Source organism: Procambarus clarkii, chromosome 20 (genome assembly GCF_040958095.1).
Source record: "Procambarus clarkii isolate CNS0578487 chromosome 20, FALCON_Pclarkii_2.0, whole genome shotgun sequence".
In the NCBI taxonomy this organism is placed as follows: Eukaryota; Metazoa; Arthropoda; class Malacostraca; order Decapoda; family Cambaridae; genus Procambarus; species Procambarus clarkii.
This window is the reverse complement of record NC_091169.1, coordinates 36,876,505-36,892,396: the sequence shown is the minus strand read 5'-3', so window position 1 is coordinate 36,892,396 and position 15,892 is coordinate 36,876,505. Positions and strand designations below refer to the sequence as shown.

Below are 15,892 nucleotides of genomic sequence, written 5' to 3'. Positions count from 1 at the left end.
GAGGGAGATGGACGTTACCAAAACAACACAGGCTAACCATAACGTTCTTTTTATGTTGCACTAACATCGTCACCATGTTGTGGTGATGTTGTCTCAACGTTGTGGTTACGTGCCAACACTATGGATAGCACGTGAGGAGCACGTGAAAAGCCCGTGTCACAGCAGGTGGAGAGCGCGTGCAGACAGTGTGATAACCATTGGGTAGAGAAGAGCGACCCTCCATAAAGATCATCCAAGACTCTCAACCTTCACTATCAGCCAGCCCACGCCCCTCGGATCACGTCTTATCGGCCTCTCTGCTTTTATAGAAAATGTTATTTTCGGATAAAATATTTAGATGCAATGCGGACATCGAGGCAGCAGCCACCGCAGCACAGCTGCTCGCAACAGACGCGACAAACAGCACAGCTGCTCGCAACAGACGCGACAAACAGCACAGCTGCTCGCAACAGGCGCGACAAACAGCACAGCTGCTCGCAACAGACGCGACAAACAGCACAGCTGCTCGCAACAGACGCGACAAACAGCACAGCTGCTCGCAACAGACGCGACAAACAGCACAGCTGCTCGCAACAGACGCGACAAACAGCACAGCTGCTCGCAACAGACGCGACAAACAGCACAGCTGCTCGCAACAGACGCGACAAACAGCACAGCTGCTCGCAACAGACGCGACAAACAGCACAGCTGCTCGCAACAGACGCGACAAACAGCACAGCTGCTCGCAACAGATGCGACAAACAGCACAGCTGCTCGCAACAGACGCGACAAACAGCACAGCTGCTCGCAACAGACGCGACAAACAGCACAGCTGCTCGCAACAGACGCGACAAACAGCACAGCTGCTCGCAACAGACGCGACAAACAGCACAGCTGCTCGCAACAGACGCGACAAACAGCACAGCTGCTCGCAACAGACGCGACAAACAGAACAGCTGCCCGCAACAGACGCGACAAACAGAACAGCTGCTCGCAACAGACGCGACAAACAGAACAGCTGCCCGCAACAGACGCGACAAACAGCACAGCTGCTCGCAACAGACGCGACAAACAGCACAGCTGCTCGCAACAGGCGCGACAAACAGCACAGCTGCTCGCAACAGACGCAACAAACAGCACAGCTGCTCGCAACAGACGCAACAAGCAAAAGACTTCCGTAAGCAAGACTTAAGTAAGACTTCCGTGCCGCTACTGACCTCAGTCAGCGCTGCCGACCGCCAGGTGCTGCGTCCAGACCCCTCCCCCCCCACTCCGCACCCCCCCCTCCGCACCCCCCCCCCCCCCAGGAGCAGGTCTCTGGCAACCTGTTAAGTCAACATTGTCGCTGAGGTGGTCGTGGGACCAGCTGGGTGTGGGTAGGAGGGAAGGGGAGATAAGAGAATAGCGGAGTAGGGAAGTAATTGTCGAATGGGGTGTTTTGAGATAATGGAAGGGAGGAGGGGGGGGCAGATAGTGGGGGGTGGATAGAAGTAATAGGAAGGGGGAGATATAAAATCTTTCCTTATGAATACTCCTCAATAGCTCGGTCGATAGAGCTTCGGCCTCACATGCTTGGGGTACAAGGTTCGAGTCTTCTAGAGCCCAAGGGAATGGTGTGTGGGATGGGGGGGGGGGGAAGTGGGGTCTGGATGTGGGTCAGAATGGCTGGTCGCACCTGTTTAATTTCTTGCAGTGCTTCGTCTAATTATAATTCATATTGGTACTTGTTGCATCAGTTCCAGGGAGTTCAGACGTCTTGCAAGGGGTAGCAAAGTCACTATTCTCAATGTCACGAATTATATATTATATATATATATATATATTATATATATATATATATTATATATATATATATTATATATATATATATATTATATATATATATATATTGGTGTATACTGGCAGCAGGTTTTCTTTCAAACATGTTTCATTGAATATGACCACATATTCTGTATTTATTATTTTCTGGTTTAGGGCTTCTATCCCTCTAACTATTTTCTTAGCATCAGGGCTTAATTGAAATAGGAGTTCTCCAAAACTCATTTTCGTACTTTTAAGGTGAAGAAAATAAATCTATAGTAAATCACTTCTTTTCTTCACCTTAAAAGTACGAAAATGAGTTTTGGAGAACTCCTATTTCAATTAAGCCCTGATGCTAAGAAAATAGTTAGAGGGATAGAAGCCCTAAACCAGAAAATAATAAATACAGAATATGCGGTCATATTCAATGAAACATACATATATATTGTGACGATAATCTCCTTCAAGAGATTGAGCCTGCTCTTCCCTCCACAAATACGTCGTTCCATCTATATAAAACTACTATGGAGGAAATGTCCAACAACGACAACACCACCAGCAAGGTTTGCCAGAGCGCAAAACGTATGCAGCCAGGAACACCTGCTCAGACTCAAACCGCCAAACTACCCGTCTTGCTGCCGGCTCCTCTGATTGGTCGCCGGTCGGGCTGCAACTGCACTCACCCCTGTCGGAAAATCCGACACCATTTAATATATCATACAGATAATAGCTGTATTGTATAAACAAGTTACCCATAGAAAACGTAACTTGTAGTGGAATTACCGTCTAAAGAAAACGGGATATCATCACCACATACTATTATAATTCACCAGCTATTTTGCTGGGAATTATTCTTAAATACATTAGTCTTTGGACTTTACCATCATAAAAACATCTTATATAAATTAACTTAATTATCAATATTAAAGTAGAGTAAATGTGACCCTTCTATCACTTTCTGAAATCTGGACAAAGTAGGCCAGGCGTCAGAGTGGGGAAGGAGGGCAGCCATTGTTTTATACGAGACCAGAGGCTCACACGGGAGCAAATTCGGCTCCTGTTAAATTTACTTGGACGTAGTGTTATGGAAACCAAAGGTGTACCATTTTTCAACACGCTGTCTACATATCAAGTTAAGTGTTCTTTCCGAAACCCATTATTTATCATTAGTGGCCATTAATGTCATTATATAGGGTGATCCGGTTAGATCACATGGAAGCCTCAAACTAAAGGTAATTAAGCCAGGTCTTCATGTTCCATGTACTGTTTTCTCTGATATACTTGTCATATATAGGTATCTGGCTTCACAGCTAGCGCACTTTTGACAGGTCAAGACGAGGATGCAAGATTTGTGCACCAGTTACTGGGTGATATGGAAGCTACCTCAAAGAGGATAATTTGGTGTCTACACCCTAGTTATACCTGGTGGACTAACCTGCTGTACTATAAGATAAGGAACCTCTTTAATGTATGTAGTTATTTCTGTAGTTTGATTGGCTGCATATATATATTAATTTAATAACCCCCCCCCCCCCTAATGTGTAGAGGATCGATTTGTGAGATTATGAGATTATTGCAGAAATACAGTCCACTTATCATTATACAAATTGCTATCGAAGTATATAAATTAACGTAAATATAAATTCTATATATATTCATATAAATTAAATAAATATAAATCTCACAGGTCGGTTCCCACAACCGCCCCCCCCATACTACTTGATGTCTGGGGCCGCCACGACCTCAGTCCTCAGAATATTCCGTGCTTTCACACAGTTAACACTTCTCCCTGCTAGACGTAAGCTTTGGCGTACGTGTACTGAGAGAGGTGATAGCTTAAAGCCAATATTCCAGCACCTCTCATTTTTTGTATATTGCACTTCTTGTTATTTTGCTCACTTGTCTTAACGTAACTTTTCATTGTGTCATTTAATTATTCTTATTATTTTGATTGATTGATTTTATTATACAAATTTGTTTGTCCATTTTATTCATGTTTTGTTTATTTAACGTAATTAAAATTCCATTGTTAAAATTTACTTGTGTTTTGTGTGTCTTCTCCTTACCTTACCACAGACGAAGTTCCAGATTTTCTATTTTTTTTTAATACTATGTGACGAGGCCATACCCCTAGCTTTGAACAGCCGAACACCAACGCGTTACCGTCACAATATATATATATATATATATATATATATATATATATATATATATATATATATATATATATATATATATATATATATATATATATATATATTATATAATTAAATATGACCGAAAAAGTAAGATTAATAATTCTAACACGAATTTTCTCAATCTTTCGTACATTTCTTTTCACTGTTGGTGGTAATTCAAAAATCAATTCTCCAAAATTCATTTTTATTTCTAATCTGACGCGACACTTGAGCGCGTTTCGTAAAACTTATTACATTTTCAAAGACTTTAGTTTACATATACACAACTGAATAGAACTTACACATCTCCGATTTTGTTTATATCTACATTTGAGTGAGGTGGATGGGGTGAGGTGGTATTTAATAAGGTATTAATTTCATCAACACAAGACAGAACACGAAACAATGGGTATTGAATAGAAGTGATTGTAGAAAGCCTATTGGTCCATATTTCTTGATGCTTCTATATTGGAGCGGAGTCTTGAGGTGGGTAGAATATAGTTGTGCATTAATTGGCTGTTGATTGCTGGTGTTGACTTCTTGATGTGTAATGCCTCGCAAACGTCAAGCCGCCTGCTATCACTGTATCTATCGATGATTTCTGTGTTGTTTACTAGGATTTCTCTGGCGATGGTTTGGTTGTGGGAAGAGATTATATGTTCCTTAATGGAGCCCTGTTGCTTATGCATCGTTAAACGCCTAGAAAGAGATGTTGTTGTCTTGCCTATATACTGGGTTTTTTGGAGCTTACAGTCCCCAAGTGGGCATTTGAAGGCATAGACGACGTTGGTTTCTTTTAAAGCGTTCTGCTTTGTGTCTGGAGAGTTTCTCATGAGTAGGCTGGCCGTTTTTCTGGTTTTATAGTAAATCGTCAGTTGTATCCTCTGATTTTTGTCTGTAGGGATAACGTTTCTATTAACAATATCTTTCAGGACCCTTTCCTCCGGTTTTTGAGCTGTGGAAAAGAAGTTCCTGTAAAATAGTCTAATAGGGGGTATAGGTGTTGTGTTGGTTGTCTCTTCAGAGGTTGCATGGCGTTTCACTTTCCTTCTTATGATGTCTTCGACGAAACCATTGGAGAAGCCGTTGTTGACTAGGACCTGCCTTACCCTACAGAGTTCTTCGTCGACTTGCTTCCGTTCTGAGCTGTGGCTGAGAGCACGGTCGACATATGCGTTAACAACACTCCTCTTGTACCTATCTGGGCAGTCGCTTTTGGCATTTAGGCACATTCCTATGTTCGTTTCCTTAGTGTAGACTGCAGTGTGGAAACCTCCGCTCTTTTCCATGACTGTTACATCTAGAAAGGGCAGCTTACCATCCTTTTCCATCTCGTAAGTGAAACGCAGCACGGAACTCCGCTCAAATGCCTCCTTCAGCTCCTGCAGATGTCTGACATCAGGTACCTGTGTAAAAATGTCGTCAACATACCTGCAGTATATGGCCGGTTTCAAGTTCATGTCGACTAAGACTTTTTGCTCGATGGTACCCATGTAGAAGTTTGCAAATAGGACACCTAGGGGAGAACCCATGGCGACCCCATCTACTTGCTTATACATGTGCCCATCCGGGCTCAAGAAGGGTGCCTCTTTAGTACAAGCTTGGAGTAGTTTCCTTAGGATATTTTCTGGTATGTCAAGAGGAGTACAGGCTGGATCACGATACACTCTGTCGGCTATCATCCCGATTGTCTCGTCCACTGGTACGTTGGTGAACAGCGATTCTATTGTGTATATGTAAACTAAAGTCTTTGAAAATGTAATAAGTTTTACGAAATGCGCTCAAGTGTCGCGTCAGACTAGAAATAAAAATGAATTTTGGAGAATTGATTTTTGAATTACCACCAACAGTGAAAAGAAATGTACGAAAGATTGAGAAAATTCGTGTTAGAATTATTAATCTTACTTTTTCGGTCATATTTAATAATATATGTCTACAGGAAAGACTGCTACCAAAATATACTAATATATATATATATATATATATATATATATATATATATATATATATATATATATATATATATATATATATATATATTAGTAAATAAAACCATATATATATATTATATATATATATATATATATATATATATATATATATATGGTTTTGCCCATAAAACGCAAAAATATTTCCTGTTTAAATTGTAAACAGGGTAAAGGAGTAATTAATTACAGAAGTGTGGTATGAATGACAAGTAATTCATTATTAACGTATTGTTTACAGACTCTGACAATGACAACCTCCGTAACAAATTAATAATCACAATATTTTTTTGTTTACTTTGTATATATTGACTTTTCAGATGTGTTTGGGTGCTGGAGGGGGGGGGGGGAGGAGGTACATCTTTCAGCCAGGTTATTGTGACTTACTGTCGGCTAAATGTCGGTTTACAGGAATGAGGTTTACAGGAATGAGGTTTACAGGAATGAGGTTTACAGGAATGAGATTTACTTGAATATTGTTTGGTTTACATTATAGAGTATTATCAACAAAAGCAATGGTCTAAAGTGGTCCCAAACAATGCCAAAACTTGCATGACTTAATGATACAATTAGCATCCTCTATTCCCGTCCTTCAAAAAGGTAACGTATGCGTCAAAATACGACGTTCCAGGGCCAAAAATCGTCGTACTAGAAAATGGACGCGGCTCGCGAAACGGACGTACTGTACCGTTTTCTGTTTTGGGTCCTCTGGCAGATTAGGAGAAGGCACTTTAGTTCGACAGTTTCTTGACGATGGGACACCTTAGGCGGAGAGCCTGCTATTCCATCAGTGTAGCCAAACCCTCTCAAATTGCCCTCAATCTTGGTCAAGGGTTGACCAGGGTTGGTCACTACTCAACTTCCGATACATTGGCTAAGATTGTATGCCTCTCCTCTAGTCTAAATTTACATTCAGGAGAAGCTTAGCACTTCAGGCTGCGAGTGGTCATTTGTGACGTTATAAAAACGTAACCTTTCTACCTGTCAATACGTGTGAATTTATATATAATTTGTCAAATTACTTATAAACACATTTACTCTATAAATTATATAAATCTACAAGGGCAAATACCAAGATTATAAAAACTATCCCTCTCCATAATATCACTACAATATTGCTACGATACTGCCCAAAGGAAAAAGTAACAAGATGATTCTGTTTTCACAGTTTAAAAGTATTTTGCAATGATACCGCCTGGTGCTCCTTGACTCTTAAAAATACCAAACTCACCAGCAGAGGAGAAAATATCTCAGTGAGGGGAACTACCTTCTCCAGTGTCCTCGGGAACAGGGATGCTCTATCCTTCTCTTTTTATGGCCACCTAAGATCCTGGCCAGAAAGGTGTATACATTGCTCTCTCGCCAAACAAGTGACTTAGAGCCCACGTATCAATAAATTCCCAGAAGGTTTAGAGCGGGTGTCGGCAGCCAGGGAGCTGGCCGTTTCATCAGTGATGTTTACTAGCTCGTGTTTCTACACAATATTGGAGTCTGCCCTCCTTGTTGAAGTTCGTCACTTGCACGCACGCTCGCTCACTCACTCACAAAAGCTACTTTTTAATACATCTGCCACCCGCAATACACATGTAGCCCCACCGACAACACACACACACATATATGTGTGTGTGTGTGTGTGTGTGTAAATCACGAAAATAAACACGATTAAAAATGTGATAGTGTCAGACCACAGAGGAAAATTTAAACAGTACTTAAGAAAATTTCCTTAAGTACTTTCGTATATTAATACATCTTCAGAAGGAGTGCCTGACAGTCAGGAGTGGTCTGACACTGTCATATATGTGTGTATGCATGCTATATTATATATATATATATATATATATATATATATATATATATATATATATATATATATATATAAATATATATATAATATATATATATATTAGATATCTGTCTAAATCACCCCAAGTAGGACAATTTTCTAACAAGTTGTTCTGAGTACTCCAAAGAGGATCTCGTACCAAGAAAAAGATATCCATACCCTGTATGAAGAAGGTAAGGCACACAAACTACAAAACGATTTTAGAAAAGCTTTTAAAAATATACTCAAGATTGGCATTTGCAGTTTAATGCTGACCAAAGTGAGGACCGTAACCCAGCTATTGATAATACCTAACAAATATCAGTAGGCATGATTGCTTGTGACTTTAGCCTCGAAAACCAGTATATAATTACTCGAAAGCTAATATGGTATCAGAATAGATATCAAGTGATAGGAAATAGATATCTAAGGATATTTTTCTAAATATCCTGCCAGTGTTAGATCCCATTTATGTTATACAGTTAAGTTTTAGGCACTATAATGCAATTTGTAATTATCAGGGGAAAGCGCCAATGTCATTATATGACTTTAAAGCACTTGGAAGAGGGGTCAGGATAAGTATTTGGGATGAAACGGGGGGCAAGGAATGGTGCCCAACCACTTGTGGATGGTCGGGGATTGAACGCTGACCTGCATGAAGCGAGACCGTCGCTCTACCGTTCAGGCCAAGTGACTGAGTGATACAATAGTGCAAAATAAACAAATTAAATGTGTACAAACAGCGACCACGAAGTTCATCTTACGAAACAGAAATATCACTGATGAAGAGAGATTAGGAAAAATCTAATTTACATTCTGTACAAAGGAGAAGAATGAAGGAGACATGACAAGTATACAAACGAATGGACGGTATACCAAAAGATACCATAGTGCAAAATAAACAAATTGAATGTGTACCGTATTTCAAGAGAGGCATAAAGAAAGTGGGAAATGTGTACTCACCAGAGAAAACGTAACTATGGATATCAAATTTGATGACGTACGTGTTGAAACAGAACCTGGGTAAATATCCCATGACATAACATGGCAACAACATCATAATAACAACAGACCGACACAACACCACCAATTATGTGGTGGTCACCCAGTGTCCGGACCACACAGCCGCAGCAGGCAGGTACCGGCAGCCGCAGCAGGCAGGTACCGGCAGCCGCTGCAGGCAGGTACCGGCAGCCGCTGCAGGCAGGTACCGGCAGCCGCTGCAGGCAGGTACCGGCAGCCGCTGCAGGCAGGTACCGGCAGCCGCTGCAGGCAGGTACCGGCAGCCGCTGCAGGCAGGTACCGGCAGCCGCTGCAGGCAGGTACCGGCAGCCGCTGCAGGCAGGTACCGGCAGCCGCTGCAGGCAGGTACCGGCAGCCGCTGCAGGCAGGTACCGGCAGCCGCTGCAGGCAGGTACCGGCAGCCGCTGCAGGCAGGTACCGGCAGCCGCTGCAGGCAGGTACCGGCAGCCGCACAGCTGCAACGTGCAACAGTAAATAATAAACCCCATGACCAGAAACATTGTCATCCAGAGGGTAAAGGAAGTGACAAACTGCCCCCAGCGAAGACCATATCGAGTATTTATTTTTACACAGGGGAACACAGGAGCCAAACTACTTCTGACGACTGTTAGTAGATTGAGAGTTCTCCCCTTCCCTTAGCTCATGCTAAGCCTTACTCAACTAGTTTTAACCCCCCCCCCCCCTCTGGAATAAGACCCGCCAGTTGGTTTACAACCAAGTGTCTGATTACTGCTGGGTGAAAAGGGGCGATCAGCCATGCACCAAATGAAGTCACAATAACACATATGTGAGAAATTGAGGCCACGTGAGCACATCATGGCTTAGTGGGTAGTCAATGTCTCAAGAGTCGAATTCGAACCCATCTAACACTTTTCTAAACAATCAAACAAGATATATTAAGTCATAGGCAGGCGACGAGTCACAATAACGTGGCTAAAGTAAGTTGACCAGACCACACACTAGATGGTGAAGGGACAACGACGTTTCGGTCCGTCCTGGACCATTCACAAGTCGATTCTCACAATAGACTTGAGAATGGTCCAGGACGGACCAAAACGTCGTCGTCCCTTCACCTTCTAGTGTGTGGTCTAGTCAACATATTAATAAGTCATAATATGTTATATTTTGTTTTGTAAATAATTTCTTGACGTGTCTTTTTACCGTTTGTTTTCGCCATATTATTTCCTACAAGACAATTCTCATACCATTCAGCTACCAGGATTCATCATCAAACATTTACGTGTCCAACTTCGAAACCTGTACATCTTCCGTCAATCACGGCGGCTTTGTTTACATTTATTAAACAGTTTACCAGCTTGGAAACTTGACAACTCGTGGTTATTATTGTTATAAACAACCCGGTAACGCTTCAGCGCTCCTAAACTATTTAATAAATGTAAACTAAGTCGCCATGATTGAAGGAAGATGTACAGGTTTCGTCTATACAACTGATGAATCCTAAACCTGGTCTTAGACACGTAATATAAAAGTATATTAGGGAAGCCCTAATTACCCTGACTGGCTCTGAGACTCTGGGACCATTCAGTAACAACCAACCTGTTGTGTAAGGCGCTTGGTAAACCTCTCCCCCACCACCCACCCCACCCCTCGGACCTAAACATGCCGTGTGAAGCCCCCCTCTTCTTACCCCCCCCCCCCCCCGTTACAGCCCCCGCTCCTGTGCCAGGTAAGTCCACTAGGGGCTCACCATAGCCCGTGCTACTTCCAACTTTTTGTGCAGAGTAGCGAATCTTAAACAACAACGTCTCCCCCGCTCACCCCCCCTCTCCCCCAGCACACACGTCGTGCGAGCGTGTCCCCCCCCAACACTTCCCCCCCCCCCCCCCGCAACACCTCAGAGCAGCACTGTTTACGGTGATCGAGAAGAGCCAAGTGTCGGGGCCGCTGGAGGTCCAGATCACACTCACGTTTTTACGGGATCACTAAACTCTGACGACTTGCACCCTGCACATTCTCGCCCAGTGTGTCGACGTGTTCCTCCCCCCCCCCCCTTCCCTTCTGGCTTCCCTCCCCCTCCCTCTCCTCCTCTCCCTCTTTCCATATTTCATCTATCTCTTTCTATAAAAGAAAGACAAATTTATTTTTGTTCACTCGTCATCTCCCGACATTCCTCTCTGACTAGCGTTAAACAAAATACATAATACAAAATGACAGATTTTGTAGCTTAGTGGTTTGTATTATGCGATGCATCGTTACTTTCAATTAAACGACCAATTCACTCACACTGTTGATGCGAAGACATTCTGCCAGCCACCACAACCTCCATGATCAGGAGCACCTTTAAGGATCGTATGATAATCCCCTTGTAAACAAGGTGGGGGGGGGGGGCTATTAGGAGTTGACACCACTGAAAAGTATATGATTTCATATAGGAGGCCTGGTCGAGGACCGGGCCGCAGGGACGTTGAGCATCAAAATTATTTCTTTATCAATCTCTCAATTAACGAGAATTAGATCTTTTTAAGGTACAGAAACATCATAATAAATAATCTACTTTCAGCCTTTGGGACATGTTCCATTCACTCACCGTAATCAGGAACACACTACAATACTTAGTGACATTGTGTCCGGAAGGCTGATTGTACAACGATACCACAATATGTGACGTCTCTATCAGAAGCTATTGTTGCTCATCATGGTCTGGTCGGCAGTGCATGTGCCTGGGGAGTCTAGGAACGCGGGTTCGATCCCACTGCATGGCTATTCCATATTTTTAGCATCCAAATCTGATTGCTATGGACTAAGATAGCCTTAAACCATATTAAATGAATAGATAATATCAATCATTTCTGGGTATGGGAATTACTACTAGATAACTACACTGATAACTAAATAATAACCTCTCAATTTGCCACTCCGTAAATTATGGAACTGTTTTGCTTAACCAGAAACGTACGAACCCAACCAACCCACCTAACCTATCGTGGCCGATGCATACAAAACGTCACTATTAAAGAGCTTTAATTTTTACTACGTCGCAATTTTAACGCATTGATTGATTCCGTTAAGAAAAAAAAAGGTGTTAGTACAAATTAATGCCCCGTAATGTTAACGTTTACTATGCATTGCCCTCGAAAGCTTAGCTGAGTTACTCGGGTTCATTCCTTTCTTGTTAGGTAAAACAGTTGTATTTTGTACGTTTTTGGTTAGGCAAAATTTGTTCCTTTCTTACAACTTAATTTTGTCTACAAACTGAGAGAACGGGTATGAAAGCTGACCAAAAACCAGAGAAATTCAGCATTATATGGGAGGAATTTCCCAATACAGTAATCAATAAATGAAACAGAACCACTATCATACCTATTGTGTCCCGCTGGGGCTGTTGTCTGAGCCAGCCACACACACACACACACACACACACACACACACACACACACACACACACACACACACACACACACACACACAAAACTGTTCAGAGTTCAATAAACATTAAACCTGAAATTCCCCTTGGCAAGAGAAGACGAGAGAGAGAGAGAGAGAGAGAGAGAGAGAGAGAGAGAGAGAGAGAGAGAGAGAGAGAGAGAGAGAGAGAGAGAGAGAGAGAGAGAGAGAGAGAGAGAGAGAGATGAGGCCCTCGTCTGACACAATGACTTGCGACACTCACAGCATCCCAGAGATTGGATCTTCCATTCACCAAGAATGATTGTTGACAAACAAATGCCTCCGACATAAATACAATGTTTTATTTATAGATTTTGAGACACTCCTCGAATGTTGAAACCCAAGTCATTCCTGCCACAACTCCCCCAGCTCCTGTGATATTACTTCACTGCCCAGCTCCTGTGATATTACTTCACTGCCCAGCTCCTGTGATATTACTTCACTGCCCAGCTCCTGTGACTGATAACCCTCTCTTCTCTCACCTTTCCTACGATCCTCATTTAACCACAACAAAACACTACCTTAATTGCATCTTTCCCACCTATTTCTTCACTCCTCCCTGCTTACCTCTCTCCCTTCCTTCCTACCTCCCACTATCCCTTTCTCTCTCATTTCCGGCCCCCTTTCCTCATCCTTTTCCTTCCCTCTTCCCTTCCGTTGACCGGACGAAACCTCTTGGTATTCTCTCCGTCAGGTCCTGAGACTGGGAAGATGATGACGGAGGAGGCCAGCAGGGGCCGGCCTCCTCCGTCAGCGAGGCTCCTTATGTAATTTTTGCTTTGTAATAGATGAAGACGAGCAGAGCACCAGTCACAGTGGCGCTGTACCCTGCCTCACAGGGTACAGGGAGGGGGCTGTACCCTGCCTCACAGGGTACAGGGAGGGGGCTGTACCCTGCCTCACAGGGTACAGGGAGGGGGGCTGTACCCTGCCTCACAGGGTACAGGGAGGGGGCTGTACCCTGCCTCACAGGGTACAGGGAGGGGGCTGTACCCTGCCTCACAGGGTACAGGGAGGGGGCTGTACCCTGCCTCACAGGGTACAGGGAGGGGGCTGTACCCTGCCTCACAGGGTACAGGGAGGGGGCTGTACCCTGCCTCACAGGGTACAGGGAGGGGGCTGTACCCTGCCTCACAGGGTACAGGGAGGGGGCTGTACCCTGCCTCACAGGGTACAGGGAGGGGGCTGTACCCTGCCTCACAGGGTACAGGGAGGGGGCTGTACCCTGCCTCACAGGGTACAGGGAGGGGGCTGTACCCTGCCTCACAGGGTACAGGGAGGGGGCTGTACCCTGCCTCACAGGGTACAGGGAGGGGGCTGTACCCTGCCTCACAGGGTACAGGGAGGGGGCTGTACCCTGCCTCACAGGGTACAGGGAGGGGGCTGTACCCTGCCTCACAGGGTACAGGGAGGGGGCTGTACCCTGCCTCACAGGGTACAGGGAGGGGGCTGTACCCTGCCTCACAGGGTACAGGGAGGGGGCTGTACCCTGCCTCACAGGGTACAGGGAGGGGGCTGTACCCTGCCTCACAGGGTACAGGGAGGGGGCTGTACCCTGCCTCACAGGGTACAGGGAGGGGGCTGTACCCTGCCTCACAGGGTACAGGGAGGGGGCTGTACCCTGCCTCACAGGGTACAGGGAGGGGGCTGTACCCTGCCTCACAGGGTACAGGGAGGGGGCTGTACCCTGCCTCACAGGGTACAGGGAGGGGGCTGTACCCTGCCTCACAGGGTACAGGGAGGGGGCTGTACCCTGCCTCACAGGGTACAGGGAGGGGGCTGTACCCTGCCTCACAGGGTACAGGGAGGGGGCTGTACCCTGCCTCACAGGGTACAGGGAGGGGGCTGTACCCTGCCTCACAGGGTACAGGGAGGGGGCTGTACCCTGCCTCACAGGGTACAGGGAGGGGGCTGTACCCTGCCTCACAGGGTACAGGGAGGGGCTGTACCCTGCCTCACAGTGGTCAGGGAGGATAGCCATAATTTATGGCTATCCTAGTCCATAACACCCAGATATAACGAACAAATAGTCATAAAGAGATACTTACAGATGACAGGTAAGAGCGGTGTTGCCGCATCACCATCTGTAATTAGAAACATTTTGTCAAACACGTTGAAAAATTACTTAACCTATACCTATTATAGGTTAGGTAATAATTGTAATTACGAAGCAATAAGATGCTTATCTTAAGATACTAACAAGGTTAGGTAAGGTCGGTGTTTTCTATGAATCGTTTTAAGGGTATCTATTATGTTAAGTATGTCACCTATGCACATATTTAATAAGTCAATATTGACTTATTAAATTTGCGAGAACGGGTTGCAAAAATCTAAAGAAATTGATCCTCTAGATCTAGTTCAATAAAAGATTAGAATTTATAAGAGAGGTAATTACTGAATGTTGCAACAGATTACAATAGAATTGACAACAGCAGAGGTGGATGAGGCATTCAATCCTACATTGTTGGTCTTAATAGTATATATTTCAGCTTGTTCTAGCGTTTGCAACTCCGTTAAAAATATGACCGTTTAGCTAAACCAGGAAAATGCATTGCAATCAAAATGTACCCAACCTTTCGAGACCTAAATATATACATATAGAAAACGTCAATATTATGGTGCTTACGTTTCACTAGTACGTCGCATTTTAAACGGATTGGTCGATGCCGTTCAACATTGCAGCATATCAGGCGAGAGGACAGATTGCGCAATCTCTCTCTAATGTGCAAGATTATATTGGGGATAAATCATATTGAATTTACCTGAATTTACCCGAGGGCCACCATCTCACTAGTGGCCTCGACGAGGACAGGATGTCGCCACCTTGTCAAAGGTCCTCCCATTCATCATGACGACTTGTTGCAATTCCAAAGTAATTTGGACTTCTAAATAGACGACGACTTGTTGCAATTCAAGAGTAAAAGACTTCTAAATAGATGACAATTTGTTTACCCCAAGTGTGTGTGCTGTTGGCAGGGTCGCAGCCACCACCACGGAGGGCTGACCAGGAGAGGTCCGCCCCCCGCCAACGGTGTGTTTCCCGCCAAGGTGATCGTCACGGCCGGCGCCAAGACTGGGCACCTCCTGGATGACACCCGCGCCCTTGACCGCAGTGAGTACCAAACTCGTCCCTTTGTCTCCGGTGAGTACCAAACTCGTCCCTTTGTCTCCGGTGAGTACCAAACTCGTCCCTTTGTCTCCGGTGAGTACCAAACTCGTCCCTTTGTCTCTGGTGAGTACCAAACTCGTCCCTTTGTCTCCGGTGAGTACCAAACTCGTCCCTTTGTCTCCGGTGAGTACCAAACTCGTCCCTTTGTCTCCGGTGAGTACCAAACTCGTCCCTTTGTCTCCGGTGAGTACCAAACTCGTCCCTTTGTCTCCGGTGAGTACCAAACTCGCCCCTTTGTCTCCGGTGAGTACCAAACTCGTCCCTTTGTCTCCGGTGAGTACCAAACTCGCCCCTTTGTCTCCGGTGAGTACCAAACTCGTCCCTTTGTCTCCGGTGAGTACCAAACTCGCCCCTTTGTCTCCGGTGAGTACCAAACTCGTCCCTTTGTCTCCGGTGAGTACCAAACTCGTCCCTTTGTCTCCGGTGAGTACCAAACTCGCCCCCTTCACCGTAATGAGTCCCGTAATATCGCTCTGCCCATAACATTACATAACGTAAGCAAATTATGTTAATACCGAACAGGGTGTCGTAG

General features: G+C 44.5%; 1 protein-coding gene and 1 long non-coding RNA gene across 2 annotated transcripts in view; one reads left to right on the top strand and one right to left on the bottom strand.

Annotated features, from left to right (window-relative positions):
* The window catches only part of LOC138366659 (uncharacterized), a 48,892-nt gene that overhangs the window by 8,403 nt on the left and 24,597 nt on the right, over window positions 1-15,892 (top strand). Inside the window, exon 2 of the mRNA XM_069327880.1 lies at window positions 15,168-15,303. Coding sequence (XP_069183981.1) covers window positions 15,168-15,303 — 136 coding nt within the window. The remainder of the gene's footprint in view (window positions 1-15,167; window positions 15,304-15,892) is intronic.
* Window positions 1-15,892, bottom strand: part of LOC138366660 (uncharacterized) — a 46,396-nt gene that overhangs the window by 25,989 nt on the left and 4,515 nt on the right. The window contains exon 2 of the long non-coding RNA XR_011229213.1: window positions 14,240-14,275. This is a non-coding gene — a long non-coding RNA (uncharacterized lncRNA). The remainder of the gene's footprint in view (window positions 1-14,239; window positions 14,276-15,892) is intronic.